At 37.7% G+C, this 21,600-nt stretch overlaps 1 protein-coding gene across 12 annotated transcripts in view; it reads right to left on the bottom strand.

Moving 5' to 3' along the window:
* Positions 1-21,600, bottom strand: part of SYNJ1 (synaptojanin 1) — a 91,602-nt gene that overhangs the window by 58,173 nt on the left and 11,829 nt on the right. For all 12 annotated transcript variants that reach the window (XM_041734976.1, XM_041734978.1, XM_041734980.1 and 9 more), the window contains exons 3-6: positions 9,825-9,911; positions 8,056-8,323; positions 4,643-4,868; positions 3,472-3,555 (exon numbers count right to left, since the gene is read on the bottom strand). In XM_041734976.1, the coding sequence (XP_041590910.1) occupies positions 3,472-3,555; positions 4,643-4,868; positions 8,056-8,323; positions 9,825-9,911 (665 nt within the window). The remainder of the gene's footprint in view (positions 1-3,471; positions 3,556-4,642; positions 4,869-8,055; positions 8,324-9,824; positions 9,912-21,600) is intronic.

Genomic DNA, 21,600 nt, shown 5'->3' with positions numbered 1-21,600 from the left:
TTTAGGACAATTGCCTAAAAAAATTCTATAATAAAAGAGCTCTTATATTAATTATGATAAAAGTAGTACTCCAGAAAGTTTTAAGGCTTAAAATAAGCACAAATTTATCCAATTTTTTTAAAAAGTTGTATCAAAGATATTTTTTAAAAAAACATTTAATTGGATGGTATGGGACATCATTTTCCATCAATATTATTGCTTCATGTTCATGTATTTCTAAAACTTCAATTCGACCAAAAATTGAGTGTGCAACACTATACTAGACATAGATCTGATGATGTTTACCATCTTTTAAGGCTAATTTAAGTTAGAACATACTGTCAGAGTAACAGTGTAAATTGTAAATGTTAAATAATTTCAAAGAAACAAAGTCATAAGTAAAATGAATGAGTTGCTACCACTTAAAATATCATTCTTACTTGTGTAGCACCTTATGACAACTCTTATAATTCGTCTAATTCATACTGACATTTGCTTTTTCTATAAAAGGCCTGCCTCTCCAAACAGATGGTAAGCTGTCTCTGAAGCATCAGTACAGTCTTTGAATCTCTCATAGCATACAACACTATACACCCAGTATAGAATAATATACATCGGGGAAGTATTAAGTATTTAATGAAGAGATCAGTGTGGAGGGGGACTGACTCCATTCAAGGAGATCTGAATGGCCTATATTGAAGGATGACAACTTTAATTTGGGGAGCAGAGGACACCTGTTAGAAGTCAGGAAGGCATGAGGTTAGACAGGTAGAGGAAAGCAGAGGAAGACAGATTGTGAAGAAAAGGGCACCTTGTAGATCTGATGAACATAATATATCAAAAGCCGGGAAACGTGCCAGAGAGCTGGGAAGAGACCAGTTAGAAAACTGTGAGAGTCTTCTGGGCAAGAAGAAATGAGAAGACCCTAACTGGGATGATAGGAGTGGGAACTGAAAGAAAGGGAGAGTCCCAGTGCCTAGGAGAACGCTGGGCTAAGTGTCACAGGGCAGGCTACCTTTGCTGGTTCAGGACTGGCTGTTGGAACAAACAGGCTTGGAGCTGCTGGAAGGTCAACAGACCTTAGAGATGCTTAAAGAATAGCAGAAGAGCATCATGTACACAGAAGTTCTCAAATGTGAATGGTAGGGAACCTGGTTAAAAATACATATTGCTGGCCCCATTCCAAGAGGCTCTATTTCAGCTGATGTGAAGTTGAGGCCATGAATTTGTATTTAATCATTTCAGGTGATTCCTTCAAAATCTTACAATTAAAAAACCTCTGAGGAATTAACTGTGGAGGATAAAAGGCAAGTCAAGGAACAACTCCTAAGGATTCTCTGCCCGTGCCTTCTGAAGTGGGACATCTCACTAGGTAACACTAACTTCAAGGAACCCCAAAATTAATTCCAGTCTTGAGAATACACAAGATACCTAACAATCATTTTCAACCAGTCTCTGTCAAAAGCCGTTCTTTGTCTTCTAAGGGAAAATAAATTTGGGGACTTGGCATTTTTTTATTTTTAAAAATGAATGTCTATTCTTCAGTTTTTAAAAATTGATAAAATATTTTCATCCCTCTATTACCAATTCTTAGAATGATGGGGAGAATGTTTTTCTGTAAAAGATACTTATAAAAATAATCCATTACTGCTCCAAAAAAGGCTGACTTTAAAAACTACTAAGCTAAAATAACTGAGAATCACTTAGTCCTCAACTCAAGACAACAATAGGCCAGCTCCATGACAATTTAGTAGAACTGCTGGACTGTTTCAACGTCTTAAAAATTACTATCTCTATCAAGAAATGCATGATTTAAAAATCCATAGTTCTCTGCCCATAAACAAGATGACATTGGCCAGACAGAAACTGTGTGGGCCAGCCACAGAACACAGCAGGAGGGAGGAGGGTAGCCTCATCCATCAATGTGACTACTCAACATCCGACCGTCTTGAATGATCAAACACTGTAATTCTGAGCTTCTAATAAAATATCACAGAGAGTGGCAAATAGCCCATAAATAGATCACTACCATTTTTTATACTCCTCTGTCTCTAAAGCAAAAGCATTCACCTTGCATCAAAACAAGGCTTTAGGAATGTTCTTGAATATTCTAAACACCCATCGCTGATCACAAAGGTTTAGAGGAAGCGGAATAGGGTTGGGATTCTTTCCCAAAAGAGACTTGGTGAGAGATATATCTACTTAAGTTATCCCTACATGCCAAAGATAAAACCTGCATAAGTTAAAATTCTTGACAAGAACTCAGGAATTGTAACTGCTTTTAATCCTTGTTAATTCTTGGCCTGTCTTATATAAATTGCAGTATTGCAAAGGTTCAATTGGCCTGCAATCATTCTCAATAACAGCCATCCTAAAATGTAAGAGATCCAGCTGTGAGCTAAAAGGAAGCAGGATTTTTTTCTGTCCATTTTCTTAGTACTATAGGCTAAGGCATAAAACTTACTAGACAATATACACTAGAGCCTAAAATGAAAATAATGTATACTTTAGGAACTAAATATTTTGTAATAAAAATAAAATGCAAAATCACGCTATTATGGGCAATCTAATGTTATGAACTTACATGAAAAAAATCTTTTATTTTAAAGATTACATATTTATATCAACAAAATTAAAAAGAAACCATCAGGAAGCAAACCAAAGAACATATTAAAGATGATTGGTCCCTACAAATCATAAAGTAAAATTTCAGTATCAGATATATTACTGATAACAACAATAGCTAACCCTTACAACAGTGTTGCCTGTGGATACCAAGCATTGGTTTTAATACTTTTCATTTTATCTTTACAACTCTATGAAGAGGAACTACTAATATTATCATTCCCATTTTACAGATAAGCAAATTGAGACACACAGGGGTTAAACCACTTGCCCATGAACACACAGCTAGTAGTGGCAGAGTAAGGATCCAAACTGAGAAGTCTGGTTTCAGATGCCTTTTTAACTACTACATTCTCCTACCTAAAGGGGCAAAATTGTTATATAAAGATATGGAGATAGTAAATATGAAACACTAAATATCAATGTGCTATGGAAACATTAATATTTTAATATTAAAAACAGCAGTTGAATTTCTATGGACATCTGAAAGAATAGGGATCCCTGGGTGGCGCAGCGGTTTGGCGCCTGCCTTTGGCCCAGGGTGCGATCCTGGAGACCCGGGATCGAATCCCATATCGGGCTCCCGGTGCATGGAGCCTGCTTCTCCCTCCGCCTGTGTCTCTGCCTCTCTCTCTGTGACTATCATAAATAAATAAAAATTAAAAAAAAAAAAAAAACAAAAGAAATGAAAGAATATTAAACAAAAATATCTAAGACAATTCCAAGAATGCTTGTATTTAGACCCTCATTTGTGCATCTAGCTAATATTACTAAACTGAATAACTAACTAATGAAGTAATGAACTACCCTGAGAGGTTAGAAAACATTCAAGAGAAAACGCAAGACAAAACAATGTTGTACAGATACCTGCAACCCTGGTTGCTCCCAGAACAATGGAACGGATCCCCGGATTTGTATGAAAGAAGAAACAGAGTCATCTAAGTATACAACCTACAGAGAAAAATAACATATGAAATATTTCCACAAAGTTACTACCTCTACATTACAAAGACAAATATACTAACATCTCTTGCATGCTAGTTTTATCTCATAACCAACTCACATCTAATTGTCCTAACAAAATACCCAGAAGAGGCCACCAAATAAGTGTGATTTTCTCTTAACTAGTGATAGTTTTTCCATAAATTAACCAAAAAATAGTAAAAATATAAGCATAAAAACCACAACTTTTAGTTTGCCTTCTGAATCTCAATATTTTACACACATACTTTTATATTTATTTTTTTTCTTTAGCTTTTTCTATTTTCTAAAACTAATCTGAAGTACTGAGTTGGGCTGGGGGGAGGCCTGAATGTACAATAATATAGTTTCAGAGCCAAAAAAATGTTTTTAATTCAAATATAATGAACATACAGTGTTATATTAGTCTCAGGCATATGATATAATGATTGAACAATTCTATACATTTCTTAGTGCTCATCAAGATAAGTGTACTCTTAATCTCCTTCATCTATTTCATCCAGCCGCACTCCCCCACCTCCCCTCTGGCAACCACCAATTTGTTCTCTGTATTTAGGAGTACTTTTGTTTGTTTCTTTTTTCGTTTTGTTTCTTAAATCCCACATATGAGTGAAATCATATGGTATCTTTCTCTGACTGCAAATGTCATAACTTACTTTTAGTTGGTATATATATCTATCTTTAAGAGCTGGGTTTGATTTAATTTTTTATTTTTTATTTATTTATTTTTTATTTAATTTCACACAAGAAAACATTTTATTAAATTATCTAGCTCTCTAATTGAGGATTTTTAAATTCAATACCAAAACGTACAGCACTGACATCATGCTAATTAGTAAAAATCTTGTTCCTCATTTGAAGAGTCATACCGAAGTTTGTTTATAAATAAGTTTGTCTTAGGGAAGTCTTTCTTAAGGCTAGTAAGCAGCCAAGAACAACCACAAAAGGACATTACAGATGTGAAAAGGAGTTTTGAATCCAGTAGAAATCTATGGATCTATTATTTTCTGAGCCTCTCTTCTAATACATGAATCAAGCAATATAAAACACTATGTACCTGTTCTGTTTCTACAAAATTAGCAACGTGACCATCATCATTTGTTCCCCGGACATTAAACCTGGTCCCAGCTCGTTCACAGCTGAGTCTGGAAATGAGGCAAGCCTTTGCCTGCTTATGAGCAGCATAAATTGTTCTGATTTCTACTCCCCCACACATGAGACGTAATAACCAGTCATCACAATTCACACCATAGTGCTTGAGATGCAAATGCAAAGACTGATTCCTAGCAGAAAAAAAAAATAACTCATTAGCTTACTGAGTACCAGATAACACAGCATAAGTTTTAAAACAGTGCTCCTGAAACATTAATGTCATTCAATTAAAAGGCCCTACAAATAAGTCAATTCATTTACATTTACCATGCTAGGAATCAGAAGATGAGGCTATAAAATGTGATCCTCCGGCATATGATCTATGGTTCAAAGAAAAGAAACATCTTTTATGTTTTTAGTATCTGTGCTCCATTCTGTTGTCTTTTCATATAATGTATATATAACCTAACTTTCCCCCAAAAAAGGATTTCATACAAGTATTCCCACCCCACTTTATAAAGTTCTACTCTTAACGTTCGACTTTAATAAGGCTCTAAATAGCCAACTGACCTAGTAGCTACCATATTAATACATGTCTAGATTTTTCCATTACTCTGAATGGTTTAGTGGGGGCCTCGTTTTCAAATTTTTTCAGGGCAAAAAGTTTTATTAAAATAAACATACAGAAGCCCAATGAGTAGGAAACTCACCAGAGCTGAGTCACTATGGCTAAAGCAGGGATAGGGGCTGGAATCCTGCCAGGTTGGCTACCTTCTGATCCTGCTGACTGCCTCTTCTGGGCTCTATACTGGAACTCTAGCCCTCCAAAGAATGCATATGGAATATCCTGACCAATTTATCACCAGGGGAAATATATTGTTGTGCAGAAAAACATACTGGTTGGCTTTTCAGATAACCAGGAGTCTCATAAAAGTGAATTTTCTATAATACTGAAGCTTGGTTCTCAAGTTTTACAACTCTCCTGTTTTAGGTAGAAATTTTTCTTAAGTACTCTGCACTATCTCACTGTCTTAGTCTCATTAATACACAGCACTACTGCTAGACCAGCAGCTGCCCAGCCCTCCTCCTCAGGGTATAGGCGATGGTAGAGATAAGACAGCTGGTGGGCACGTGCAATTCTGATAAACCATCTACGTAAGTGAATGGTGAGATTACTATTAGACTAACACTCAATCCAATGGCCATTAAGTATTTTCAAAATATGACATAAGCCTCCATACTCTCCTATTGCCTATACTGATCTGAGGTGAAGTTCAAATGACTGTGATCCAGTATGTCCAGATACCATAGAGAGTCCCATGTCATGGCAGAAGTATAAGCAACATACCTGTCTCCATTTAAATACAACTGGGATCCTATGTATTTGTTCAGGTAGTTTCTCCCTCTACCATCAGTTTTCATTTTTCTTTGCTGTCAATGAATTGCTGTCTTAATTCTATTTAAATTCATAAACAACTCTCAACTGGCTGCAGCTTCAAATCTCCAAAGGAATAAATGAGTGGGGTTTTTGTGATAGGTGTTTGTGACTCTGGAAACAAAACTTACTTGGCTGTATCCTGGAAAATATTTCTACTAAGCTACAAGAGTATGCATAATAAATTCATAAAGCTTTCATTTTTCTATGCAAGGTGAAGCTCAAGAATGCCAATCCTCGGAAAAATTGTAGAAAGTGTAAAATTACCAAAACTCATTCTTGGTGTTTTAGTCTCCCTTTTGTTCAACCTGTCTCCTATTCAACAAACCCCCTCAGTCTGTTAGGTAAACTGTTGCCACCTCCACCCTTAAGTAAATGAAATAAATAAATAAATTACTCCTACTGGTTAAACTTAGCAAATGTGCTTAACTGCTGATCATTGGAGCCAATGCATCCACACCCGCTTAAACTTCTAATTATTGGCAAGAAAATTTTTATCTCTTAATCTAAGATATTTGGGGTTAGAATGACCAGAGTGGGGAGAAAAAAGTCAGGGCAACTGCCCTGCCCATCTGCACCACCTTAACTTTTCAGGGATTTCGATGTCTCTTCCATCAGAAAAAGTGTGGGGCTGACCTCTAGGCTCACTTAATTGCCCCATTAACCCTTCCTTCCCAGCCCTTCATTGTCTCCTCCTTTGTGAGGTTCCAAGTCTCTAGGATGCTGGAGTCTTTTTTTCATTCTGCCTCGTTTCTCCTCTGTATTACTATGCTGGGCCAAAAAACTTACACATTAGCTAAAAAGCTTCCTCTAAAGTTTGTTTTTATCCTAAGGTTTTGTTGACTTTGAGCCCTCTGACACCCAAGACAGATAGGTCAGACTAAACGAGCCACTCAAGGACCATACATAGATGGTGCAAGTGGGAGGAAAAGAAAATATCCAGGAGGAACACCTTGAATCTGACCTACTGAGGGAGACCCAAGGGCAGAGAGTCCTGGACTGCGGTCTTAGGACGTGCAAACATAATGAAATATAATTACTACATGATGTTAGGGGAAAATGTCTACAGCAATGCTGACTGTGGACAAGAGAAACAGTATCCTAGAAAACTGGTCAGCTCCAATAAAGCAGCACTAATTATAGTTACATGTGCTTACCTTTTGTGCATACTATAGTACAGTTTATGCATAATCATGAAATATCCATTACCTACTTAAGTCTTACTTTATTATAGTACTAAACTTTATCCTAGCATATCACTTCTTCACAGTCCATTGCTCTTAAATCAAGATTATGCACCTATTACCTTTAAATTAAAAATAATGAGGCAATGCGGTCTTAGAAAAACAGTACTAAAAAAAAAAGGAAAAACAGTACTGCCAGAAACAAGATCTCAAACTATGAACAGTAAATATGAGTATCACAACTTGATTACAACTAATTCAATCTTAATTTTAAAATAAATATCTTAAATAATATATTTCAGAAATGAAAGGTCAGTTTAGATTGGGCAGAGCAGGGATCCCTGGGTGGCGCAGCGGTTTGGCGCCTGCCTTTGGCCCAGGGCGCGATCCTGGAGACCCGGGATCGAATCCCACATCAGGCTCCCGGTGCATGGAGCCTGCTTCTCCCTCCGCCTGTGTCTCTGCCTCTCTCTCTCTCTATGACTATCATAAATAAATAAAAATTAAAAAAAAAAATAGATTGGGCAGAGCAAATGGGTTGCATGTCACATGTCACACGGGAACTTCAATAAGCTGACACTGGCTGCCTGCTATGCTCTGCTGAGGATTCTGGAGCAGGAGACAGTGGGGTGCTCAATCAGCAATGTCCATCCTTGCTATCTCTGGAAATAACTGATGAACACACTATGCACCAAATCACCAAACTATTGCACAGCAAGCACATGATTACCAAGGGAAAAAACGTTAACACAAACTCACCAGAAAAATCTATTATCAGTTGTGTGTTCTTGCATGCTACGATGTGCATTAAGACTTAGATCTAAACTGATTCCAGATGCAGACCATGCAAAATAAAAGTTTCCTGAATTCAAAACTTTTCGCACTTCTGAAATGCGATCCTCATCTGAAGAATCAATTCGTAGTGATATGAATTCAGTAGAAGTAACTCGGAAAACTTCAGATTCTTGAATTTTTCCAACAGACATACATCCAGTGACTAAAACCAGATAATGTAACATGGTATCACCTGCAAAAACCAAAGAATTCATCAGATGAAAAGTCCCAATATTTTTCAAGTTATTCAAAATTTCCTCCAACTTTCTTGTCATGTTTCCAACTTTTAAAATCTGACAGCAGGCTTATTTTAAACTGACATGGACATGTTTACATTTACAACTGGATTTTTGCAAAAGTTGAAAAAAATCCTTGATTAAACACATTTAGATCCATGAACCATTTAAACATTAACAGAATAATCTCACATTGATGAAATTATTCCTTTGATTAATCTGATATAAAAAAATTTATCAAGTAAAAATATAATCTATATGTTATCTTCCCCATCTTTCCTTTATGATTGTCAGGAAATCCACATAAGACAATAAATGTGGGAGCTCTTTGTAAATAGCACAGTTGAAAGAAATGGAAAAAATGTAAATGTGAGCTGCTGGAGTTGACATATGAACAGAAAGCCCCTGATAACAATTTATAAAGCAATTTGGTTTACAAAAACTTTCACAGATATTTTCACTAATTTTGGCAAAAATCCCATGAAATTAGCATGAAGGCAAAATTCAGCGGTGGTGTACTTTGATGGGCAGAAGTGGCCCTGAATCTTGGCTCTGCCACTTAGTATCTAGACCAACTTTAGTGTGCTAACAGAACCAACCTGAGATACACTCCCTCACAAACCAGGATTAAAATAAACCTCACTGGACTGTGAGGGTTACCTGAGGCAATATTAGCTAAGCACCTAGGCATAGTGCTTTACATGTGATAGATTCATAACAAATGACAAATCTCCACTTTACACCAGTCCTTCTCAAGTTTGGCCCATGGACTGTCACAGTGAGAAAGGTGCATGTTCCAGAATGGAAATCAATTACCTCACTAAATTCACTGTTCAGCTTAGCTGACTTTTTTTTTGCATAGTAAGACTCTATCAACCAAGGGAGCCATGTGTGGATTTGCATGATGGTGCAAGCTCCTTATCTCATCACATACCAATAACAAAATGGTTCACAGACTGGTACCAGGCCTTGGGCCACACTTCCAGCTACGCAGTTACAGTCAAACCAGTAATCAGTAATCACAAGGGTTACTCTACAGCCTGCGGTGACATTAAGTGGCAGGGATAGACTCAAGCTGAGACCTTTTAAATACAAAGCAGATGTCCTTTCTACTATAAACCAGAGCAATCAGTGTGACGTCTAAGACGTCTTTTCTTAAAGCACTGGAACAAACAAAAAAGACAATGCCCTGATTTTCTCTTTTAACAACTGATACCAATCTTCAAGTGTTCATATAGGATAATTTCTCTGAAACTTAAAATCACAACAGCTTGAGTATGTCACATGCCTTTTCAACCAACAAACATTTTCCCAAGATTAGCATAATTAGGGTTTAAAAGATGTTACCATGCTTTTAGCTCAAATATGGAATATGAAATGATATACAAGCAATCTCTCAAATCCTTAGAATTAATAGAGATAAAAAAGATGATTAATTATACTGAATAATAAACTTACCAAGATTTAATCGTAAAACACCTAAAAGTCCATATGCATCCAGTACTTTGGAGTATGTACCCTTGATTGCCTCTTTTTCTGCAGATGCTACAAAAAAAGTTCCAGGGTTATTTAGTTATAAAGCCAGAGTTTCAAACAAAAATCTAAATACAACATACATACATATACATACATATATGTGTGTGCGTGTGTGTGTATATATATATATATATATATATATATATATATATATTTTTTTTTTTTTTTTTAAGTAGGCTCCATGCTTAGTGTGGAGCCCAATGCAGGGCTTGAATTCATGACTTGGAGATCTAGACCTGAACTGGGATCAGGAGTCAGATGCTTAACCTACTGAGCCACCCAGGCATCCCTAAACCTGATATTCTTAATATAAATATATCAAATAAAATATTTTCTCAGCTAGTAACTTAATTGTCCTTCTCAAAGAGTCAACAAATTTTTCCAGCACCACTGATGAATAAATCCAGCCTCTCCCAATGATCTGAAGTACTGCCCTAAATAATACTCATGTTTTGGAGACTTTTTTGTTTTTAAAGATTTTATTTATTTATTCATGAGAGACACAGAGAGATAGGCAGAGAGAGAGAAGCAGGCTCCACGCAGGGCACCGGACCTCTGGGATCACGCCCTGAGGCGAAGGCACATGCTCAACCACTGACTAAGCCACCCAAGCATCCCTTTTTTTTTTTTTTTTTTAAGATTTTATTTATTTGGAGATTGTTTTTGAATCTTCTCTGTCCCACTCACCTGTTCGCCCATGTCTACTACCAGCACTGCCCTGTGTTATCACACCCCTAGTAGACAACATCCAACTCCTTCACCAGTAATCTTTCAGAATGTGGCCTCAACCTCCTCTTTCTGCTTCATTTTTCAATTACTTTCCCCCTCCTTCCACCCCCCCTTCTATGCTCTCATCACATTAAACTGTCCCTAATTGCCCCAAAGCACTCTTTTACACTCCTGCACCTTTGCACAGCAATCTAGCTTTCTGCCTACAAGGCTCCACCTGACCACCTTATGTAAACATCACACAAAGTTACTTTCTGGAAACCTTTCTCTAACCTCTACAGGTACACTTCTTTCACAGAGCTCCCTCTTCATGTTGTCAAAACATTTTAAATAGACCCATCACTTCTCTTTCCCATTAACCAGCCCAATCCTTGAAGGCAAGAATGTTGTCCTATGCATCCTTTTATCCCTGACATTTAGAATAGTGCTTGAAACATAGAAGATGACAAATGTTTAAATGATAAAAGCTAACAGCAACGCTTGACTACAGAGTTTAGCAGAGGAACGATATCTTCAGTTGCACCTTTGTCTTGATTCATTTCTTCTGCTATCAAGTTAATGTTATCTTGCTGATGAATACAATCCACAGAATAATATCCCTAGGTCAGGTGTTATGGTTGCTCTGTTGAAAAACAAAAACAAATCCTGAAACTTTAAAGGAAAACTCTTCCCAGTTCTTAGCAAATATTAAAAACTTTACCAAAAAACCCCGAAGAAATTTAAGCCATAACTTGTAACTCAATGGACAATTCCAAATAATTCTAAAGTCTACAAATCCAGAAAGGTGTGATCCTCTTTCTCATTCTGTCCTTTCTTTTCTATTTCTTTCCTTCTTTACTGTTCTCCCTTTCCACTCTCTATTCCACACTCCCCAACTCACCTCCTGACTGACTGGTTCATTCCTTATTTACCCTAATCTCTTGTGCCTGTCCCCTTTCTCCTTTCCTCATTCATCTATAATACAGAATTATAATACATTTTGGCAACAGTATGTGTTCCACATTAGAAAAGTATGTTATGGGGCCCCTGGACGGCTCAGTAGGTTAAGCGTCTGCCTTTGCCTAGGTCAGGATTTCAGGATCCTGGGATCAAGCCCAGAGTAGAGCTCCACTCTTCTCCCTGCTCAGTGGGGAGCCGGCTTCTCCATCTCCCTCTGCCCCTATCCCTGGTTTGTGCTCTTTCTCTCCCTCTAATAAACACATAAAATCTTAAAGAAAAGAAAAGGAAAGCATATTATCAGATCCTTAATGCCTTCCAACTTGTCAATCTTTACAGCCAACAAATGGGCTATCTTCTCAGCCTACTACTTTGCCTAATATTCCTTAATACTTTGTATTAGAGAACTTTTCCTTTGCCCCAAGCTCTTCTCCAGGGTTCTAATTGTTCGGGGGGGGGGGGGCGGGAATGATGAGGGAACAGAGGACTATCTGAGGACAAAGCACAAGCCCAGGGCAGCACACTGACAAGTCTCGAAGCAGGCAGAGGGACATTCCTCTACTGACTCAACTGCCTCAATCCATGTCAATACTTTGCTAAGGGCAGAAGGCAATCTTAGCCCGACCCCCAGGATCCTTTAAGTCTACTTTAACATATAAAAATTCCTTTAGAAACCTCCTTTATCTCTAAACCCCCCCAAGATACATGTTGGCAATCATCCCCCAAGCACACGGCACACGGATATACCTCCGAAGGGTCTCATGACTAAGGTTTTATTAGATGGTAATAAAAGACCTTTTCCCAACAATAGCTAGGCCCTTCAAGATCCTGGAAACCTTGCTTCCAGAATTCCTTAGACAGTATGCTATCCTCAAACCCCTCCCAACTCTCAGGTATCTGATCAGTCACTCCTTACAGGCCCGGGGCAGCAGCTCTTTCTGCCCACAGGTCCTGTCCCCGTGCTTTAATAAAACCACCATTTGGAACGCCTGTCTCTACCTCTCTCTCTCTCTCTCTCTCTCTCTGTGTGTGTCTCATGAATGAATAAATAAAATCTTAAAACAAACAAACAAAAAACCCCACCATTTTGCACCAAAGACGTCTCAAGAATTCTTTCCTGATCGTTGGCTCCGGACCTCACCCCACCAAACCTCACCTATATTCCAAAACTTCATCAATCTCATCTTCCTTGCCTGATTCACCTCTTTTTGGACTATCTACTCATAAGCCTTCTTCCTAGTTAACCCACTTCTGCCTTGGAATGAGTTGTGCTCTGCTAGCTGGCAGCACAGGCAAAAACTAAATTACTCAATTAATCACTCAATTAGCTGATACTGTCATAATTCTATAGCATGCTCATTATTCAGTGAGGCCTTTACCTTTATCAAAGCTGCCTATACAAAATTAGAGAGTAAGATTTCACCCAGCCATTAAAGTTATGAGGCTTTGTATTTCCTTCTGCATTCCCAGAGTTCTTCTTCTCCTTATTACAACCTATGCTTAAGTAACTGTTACTCCTAACATTAAATGACAAATGACACAAATATAAAATGTCACATTAATTTTAATTATATTTTATAAAGTAAATCATGATCCTATCCCTAAATACTGCCTCATTAAGAGTACCACATGTACATTGAAGCAAAAGTTAGAGACTTGTTACATCTCTGATGACAGAAGGCATGGCTTCCAGGGCAAATGTTAGTTTTAGAGCATATATGCTCTATGTATTTAAATACCATCACTAATATAGTAATATAAATATTACCAGATGTATCAGTTTCAACAGCAATCATTATTTAGGTTCAAAGACCAGCAGCCGTAAGATTAAAAAGAAAATGTATTGTTAGTATTAAGCCATCACCTTCCCTTAAAAACAAAAAAAGGTATTTTATCACTTAAATGCTATGAAACAAAATGGTCACTCTTCTAGTCATGTATAATAATTATCTTTTCATTGACTGTGCTCCAAATATATGAGTATGTTGTGTCTCTCAGGCCCCATGAAAACCTATTAAACTGTCATCTGATTCAAACATTGCCAACAAATGTCATGCTGCTTATTTACACTTTTATATTATATTCTAAGACTCAGGAAACAGGACAGACACACACACACAGGCATACAATTTAAACTAAAGTGCCTATTCCTAGATAAAAGTATGCTTAAGGAAAGGAAAAATAATTTGAAGAGCAGATATCACTTTCTTTCCCAGGAATGTTTTGTTTTCTTATCACACTATTAAATGAAATTTTATTCTTTTTATTTTTATTTTTTAAATATTTTTATTTATTTATGATAGTCACAGAGAGAGAGAGAGAGAGAGAGAGGCAGAGACACAGGCAGAGGGAGGAGCAGGCTCCGTGCACTGGGAACCCGACGTGGGATTCGATCCCGGGTCTCCAGGATCGCGCCCTGGGCCAAAGGCAGGCGCCAAACTGCTGCGCCACCCAGGGATCCCTAAATGAAATTTTAAAATAAGTTTTAGAGTGATAAATGATGCTGCAGTTGAAGTATCTGTATATTGTTTCTGTGATGATTATGACAGTAACTAACACATATTATTCAATTTTCACAACAATCCCATCAGCAAAATTACGACTATTTCCATCTGACATGAGGAAACAGGGTTAGAGAGGTGATCAATTTGTTACTAACAAACTGATAACCTCTTAAACAGCCCCAGTCAAAGAATGCAGCTTCAGAAGGAAGGGATTTTTTTAAAAGATTTTATTTATTTATTCATAAAAGACACACACACACACCCACACAGAGGCAGAAACACAGGCAGAGGGAGAAGCAGGCTCCATGCAGGGAGTCTGACGTGGGACTCAATCCTGGGACCCCAGGATCATACCCTGGGCCGAAGACAGGCGCTAAACCGCTGAGCCACCCAGGGATCCCCGGAAGGAAGGGATTTGGCCAAGCTCACTGCTCTAACCCCAGTGGCAGAGCTCAGTGCCCGGCGCTCAGTAGGAGTTCAAAGATATTATGTCAAATGAATTTGTGAATGAAATTTCAGAGCCATATGCAATTTTAATTCCAGACACTTTCAATTCCCTAAAAGAACATAGTGTTTTCTTCCTAAACATTTTTTTATGTAAAGGACTGTAGATGTTTTCCTATTCTTCCATATACGCTTCAGAGGTTTGGGGTATAATTGAGGAAGGTCTTTTGCAGGTTGTCAGAGCCCAAGCAGAGTAAGAACAATGGCTCTGTGCATGGAAGCCAGAGGCAGGGAGAGAGGGCACTCGTTTGAGGGGAGGACAGCCTGGGATAAGACAAGTCTCAGTAGGGTGAGGAGGGTGGTGCCCACCCAGGGATGTTGGGAGAGGCCTGGTATGGTAGGTTGAAGCTTGGGCAGGGTGGGGGCGGGCAGGGTGCACTGAAGGGAAGCCCAGGGCAGGGTGCTGGAGGCCCTGTAGGCTGAGGAAGGCACCCACACGGTGGAGGTGGCTTCAGTGGCAACAGGAAAGTGGTTGATCATAAGGGGAATGATCAGGATAATGGGAACCAGGTTCCTCACTGTCAGTGAATGAGTGTACAAATATGGAAGGAGAGAAAACTAGAATGGGCACTGCAGTGTTGATAGGAATTGGAGTTACCTATGTGAACTCCTAGTTTTCTAGATAGACAGATGGACAGACATGGATATAAATGGGTGTGTATAACTATATATATACATATTGACACATAATTACACATTCTCCTTAGTTCTATCCATTGACAGGGCCTGAGATCAGCAGTATTCCAATAGCAATGGCCACACCTAGCACCCAGACTTTGCTTTCTAATACCACTGTCCACTATTAAGGATTCCTTGGAAAAATGGCTATTCTAGGGCAAAGGCAGAGACAAGAGGAGCCTGGAACATATTCTTGTGTCACAACAGGAATACTCAAAGAATAATGGAGAAATGTCACAGAAATAAGAAGCCAGCTTCAAGGGGCGTCTACTAGAGAAATCTGGTACAATCTGAAGCATCAAAACAAATTATAATAGTAACAGATTACAACCCACTGAATAAACCCATCAACTGAAAGTGTGATGAGTCATGGGGAAGTTTAACACGTTCTCGAAGTACCTTACCTCAAAACACTTTTTATACAAGGAGTCTGCCAGAGACCACCTAAATCAAATAATCAGAATGAATACCAACAGTAATGGGACAAGTCAAAACGGTGTGCCCCCTGACAGGATATAATGGAAAGGACACAGCACCACTTCTGTAATATTCCTGCCAGGACATATCACCCGAATCTGAGCACAAGGAACCATTAGACAAACTCAAAGTGAGGTACATTCTACAAAACAACTGGCCTTCATCTCCAGAAGTTTCAAGGTCGTAAACATCAAAGACTGAAGAACTTCTCCAGATTTAAAGGGAATAAAGAGGGAGGCCAACAAATAAAATGATAAATCTGAACTGGATCGTTTTACTAGGAGTTGTTGGGACAGTTGGTGAACTTGAATGGAGTCTGAGGATTAGACAGATGTACAATGTTAACTTTTTTATGGTTATATTGTAGTTATGAAGGAGCAATTCTTTCTAGGAAATAAGTAACAGTATTTGTGGGTGACTGAACATTATGTCAGCAATATTCTCCAATAAATCAGAGAAAAGTTCTTTGTACTGAACTTCAGCTTTTCTGTATCTTTGACACTGCTTCAAATTTAAAAAAATGAAATGTAACCATCAAAAATAAAATTTAAACACATGCACATTCCTAAATTAAGAAGCTTTTATCTCTACAAAGCACTAAGATAAATGCTTACAGTATCATGTTACCTCCTCCCCAAACATTTTTAATGGGGAAAGAATTCTCTTATTTTTTGAAACTCCATGAAATAGAAGTACATTATGTAAGAGGGAGAGACTTAATTATTGTTCTATTTCTCTGGTAACTTTTAATTCTGGAAAATAGTTTGGGAATCTTCCACTACAAAGAGATTACTTAAATTAAAAAGCCATAGTACTTTAAAATACTGTGTATAACCTTTAGATAAAACACAAAATGTACCAATTTTCACTCACTCATCCCCATCTTTCCTTTTTCCTCATACTTTCCTCTGGCGTCCTACACTGCAGCCAAAATGAATAAAAAATGAATAATGGGTGGCTCCTTCTGTGTGCTCCACATCATTTTCCCTTTGTTCACAGTGTTCTTTCCATCTGGAACACCGTTTAGTCATCTCTCTGTTTCCAAATATTACCCATCCTTCAATACCTAACTCAAATGTTTTCCTTGATCATGCCGGAAGTAAATCTTCCTTCTCGTTATTTTATACCTCATTCCCTGTATACGAACAGCAACAGAAATGGCCTCATTTTTTAAAAAGGATTTATTTACTTACTTATGAGAAAGAGAGAGAGCACGTAAGCACACAAATGGGGAGAAGAGCAGAAGGAGAGAAGGGGGGGGGATCTCAAACAGACTCCTCACTGAATGGGGAGCCCAGAACAGGGGCTCCATCTCATGACCCTGATACCATGACCTAAGCTGAAATCAAAGGGTCAGTTGCTTAACCACCTGAGTGCCCAGGTGCCCCTCATTTCTTTTTATCTCAACACAATACCAACCTAACCAGAGACACTGAACACTGCGATTGTTAAGTATTCATCTAATAGACCAAAACAAATTAAGAGGTTATAGCACAGAAGGGAATGTGCTGTGAGTTTTTAAATAATATAGAAAAAGATAAACATTTAACCTTACTACCAATAGCATCTGAATGCTCTAAAGTTTGACTTTTTCTCACAGTGACGTCTGGAAATTTTCCAATATGATGTCTATCTATGGTGGATGTCTCTGGGGGTGTGAGGTTGGGAGTGGGCAACACAGGCCTTGTTAAATGATTTCTAACCAGAGCTTAAACTAGTGGAGTTTATGGAATGGTAGGATGTATGGAGAGCCCCAAGGAAAACAGAGTGAAAGAATGAGAGGAATGAGAGTTCAGCAGGTGTAGTGATACGGAGGTTCAGGTTCCTCCTTGCCCCTGAGGCTGTCTTTCAAGGTATCTACTGGGTTTTCAATCAGGGGAACAGACGGCTCTGTATTTTTTTTTCTCCTGTTCATGTTGATGTTGTTAAGCAAACAGGATGCTAGGAAAAACAAACCTTTCTTTTTAAAAGTTACTGATTTCTAACCACCATCAAGACCCGTAGCAGTTCAACTCAGGTAGAGGCTGGACTTCTCTGGCTCATCTGTTCAACATGTAAAGTAAGGCAGGGCCTGACTCCCCAAGTTACTACTGGAATACCTCAGGGTTCAACAGTACCCAACTTCCTCTAAGGCTTATCTTAAAGAGAAAAGCTCTTTTTCCCTTGTCATACCCAACACTGCCTTTCACTTGTGCTTTCAATTTTTTCTTAATTTACCATCTAATGCGAACATGCAGTTCCGGAGAACATGGGGCTATTTTACAATATATCCACACCTCTATAGAACTGATCATCTGAAGGTCCTCTGACTTTAATCCTAGTAAGTATGTGAATACGAATAAGATCATAGAATAGAATTTAAAACAAAAGAAAATATGTGCCATAAACATTTATTATCTTTTTTAAAAAAAGATTTTATTTATTTATTCATGAGAGACACAGCAAGAGAGGCACAGAATAGAATTTAAAACAAAAGAAAATATGTGCCATAAACATTTATTCTTTAAAAAAAAAAGATTTTATTTATTTATTCATGAGAGACACAGCAAGAGAGGCAGAGACACAGGCAGAGGCAGGCTCCATGCAGGGAGCCCGATGTGGGACTTGATCCTGGGTCTCCAGGATCATGCCCTGGCCGAATGCAGGCACCAAACCGCTGAGCCACCCAGGCTACCCAACATTTATTCTCATAAGAATATTTATAGATGAAATTACATGACATCTGGGATTCACTTTAAAATAAATGGGGAGGGGGAACTAGTAGATAGGGATATAGATAAACACAAGTGTCCATGAGTTGATAATCATGGAGGTTGGGTGACAGATACATGGAGTACAATGACATTAGTCTCCCTTTTTTGATGCATGTTTGATACTTCCCAAAATAAAATGATAAAAAAAAAAAAAAAACTTATTCTGACAACATTCTTTGGCATGCTGGATAAGTTCAGAAAGAAGAGAAGGCAAGATAACTCTGGCCAGTCAGTGAGAGCAGGGGCTACTGGAATTCTAAGTAATCTGAGAGGTACTTTCCTCCAATTACCTTCGACCAAAGGTATACTAATCAAAAGCTCAATGGGCATCTGGACTTTTAGAACTTGAAAGGAAGCTGTAAGTCCTACAGCCTTTAGAAAGACCCGTAGGGGGCGTCTGGGTGGTGGTTAGGCAACCAACTCTTGATTTCAGCTCAGATCATGATCTCAGGGTCGTGGGATAGAGCCCCATGTTCACCTACACACTCAGTGTGGAGTCTGCTTGAGATTCTCTCTCTCTCCCTCTTCCTCTGCCCCCCTCCTATACACAGGTGCACATGCTCTCTCAAATAAAAAAGTAAATAAAATCTTAAAAAAAAAAAAAGAATGACCTCATAGACCACTCTAAGGCCATCATATAATCATCAAATGATAAATATATAATAAATTGGGAAGGAAAACTCAGCGATTCCAGAATGGAGACCCCGGGAAGGGTAAATAATGCTGTACTCCGCCATAAATGTTTTCCTTCCATTCATCCTAAAAAGTTAGCTTTAGTATCCTCCTCTCTTGAAAACAGTCTTGGGGAATAATAAGCTGGCCCTGGCTCATGACAGGAGAGGTTGAGGAATACTGAAAACTACACTAAGCCATGAGGTAGAGACATCCAACACCTTTATTCAAGTGACTTAACTCACTCAGCTGTTTTAGCTCTGTACTGCTTTCAAAGTTCTTTTAACTGAACAAATTCAGGACAGCAAGGAGGCCTAACCTATGTTTCCTACTGAAGCAACAGAGAGTAATGAAAATAGAAGCTGAAGAGGTGATCTATTTATAGACTACAGAAAACACTCAAAAGTATACATGTATCAATTGGTCTTCATCAAAATTTAACATACTAATTGTCCTCTAGCACATTGCTCAGCACCATCCTTTGCTGGAGTGGCTTGCTTTTGTAGGATTATATCATATGACATAAGTGGCATTATTCAGCATTATTGGTATCACACCTTCTCTTCTCAAATTAGAATGTTAGGCAAATAATGAAGCATAACATCATCTATAGAAAGTCAGATGAAAACATAACCATATACCTATTTCTTGATTTTCATGAGTGTGACTCTAAAACAGAGGCTTACTAAACAGAGAATAACTGGTGATCAGACCTGCATTGCTAACTCTACCATCTGAACAGAAAGAAACAAAATTAACTTATTATCTAAGATCACAAGATAATTACAAAGTCATTTATTTTAAATTTAAATGGTATTGAGGTATATTGAGGTAAATGGTATTGAGGTCATTTATTTTAAATTTAAATGGTATTCCTAAGTTTATAGGAAAATTTCTCTGACTTCTTAGAATTACAATAATTCAAATTAAACAATTAAGCTACCTAATGAAGGTCCTGCTACCCAATGTCAACATTCTACTGTGACTCAAACCTTCCAGTTGGGCAGTAGACTTTCTTCAGCTGATAAGACCAAACTAAAGAAAGTCATTAAGAATGTGAAAACAAGATTACAAATTAGCATGCTCTTCCTAGAATCACAATTTGCCTGTGGTTGCATGCACTGCAGTTTGTGGTCAGCTTATTTGCATACAGGTAGCACTTTGGTGTAGAATGAGAGAGCCTCTAGTCAGAGGATCCCGGAGATGGTGCAAAACAAGCTACTCATTTCAAAAGGTAAAAACACTAAGAGTTTAGGTGATTCATTCAAGATCATATAACTACCTGGCAGTAAAGCCACTTTCCATTTTACCATACATTAAAACAAAAATTATTTTAAAAGGAAAAGGTTCTCTTTGTATAATTAAATAATTAAAATTCCAGCTGAAAGACATTAAACCATCCAAATTACTGTTCTGTATAAACTGCAAATCCCAATCTTGACAACATTTCAAAATAATAATAACCTTTCACTCATTCATGTAACCAGTCTACTGAATGCTTACTATGTACCAGGACTCTAGCACTCTGTTAAATAAATCTAGCAAAATTTATTTAACAAATAAAAAAAGTTATCTAGCAAATTTGCTATAATCTAACAAAATTTATTTAACAAATAAAAAAAGTTAGTGTTCTAATACTTTCCATTGGGAAGATAGCCATTATATAACTACACAAATGCAAAATTCTAAGTGATAGTAAGTACTATGATGGAGTTCCAATAAGACTACAACAGGAGGAACTCATTTAAAATTGTTAGGGGAAGAGCAACGGTTAGGATAAACCTGCCTGCAGAAGTGACCTTTACAAGGAAACCCGAAGAATAAACAGAAAGCTAGCCAAATGAAGAGTGGAGGTAAAAACATTCCAGGCAAATAATAATAATAATAATAATAATAATAATAACAACAACAATAATAATAAAAACATTCCAGGCAACATACAAATACTCTATGACCCAGAAATTCCATTCCTAAAAATATATCCAACAGAAATGTGTACATATATGCACCAAAAGACACGGATAAGCATGTCATACTAGTGTCATTCATAACAGAAAAAATTAGAAATAAATGTCAACAGAACACATACTCGAAAAATTATACAATGGAATACTACTTGACAATGAAAACTACTGCAACATGCTACAACATGGATAATCTCTCATATAGAACATTGAGAGAAAGAAGCCAGATCCAACGGAATACATACTGAATGATTCCATTTACATTAGGTTAAAAACCAGATAAAACTAATCTGTGATTGTATGAAATCAGGCAGTGAATATCTCTGCAAATCATGGAAGAGATAATAATTGGGGAAGACTGTGAGGGAATCTTCTAGAAAGCCAGTAATGTTTATTTCTCAACCTGGCAGTGGTAACATGGATATGCTCACTCTAATAATTCATCACATTCTACATTTATGATTTCTGTATTTTTCTACAT

The sequence above is a fragment of the Vulpes lagopus genome, chromosome 20, assembly GCF_018345385.1.
Source record: "Vulpes lagopus strain Blue_001 chromosome 20, ASM1834538v1, whole genome shotgun sequence".
NCBI lineage: Eukaryota > Metazoa > Chordata > Mammalia > Carnivora > Canidae > Vulpes > Vulpes lagopus.
The sequence above is the reverse complement of the archived record's forward strand: the minus strand, read 5'-3'. Positions and strand labels throughout refer to the sequence as shown.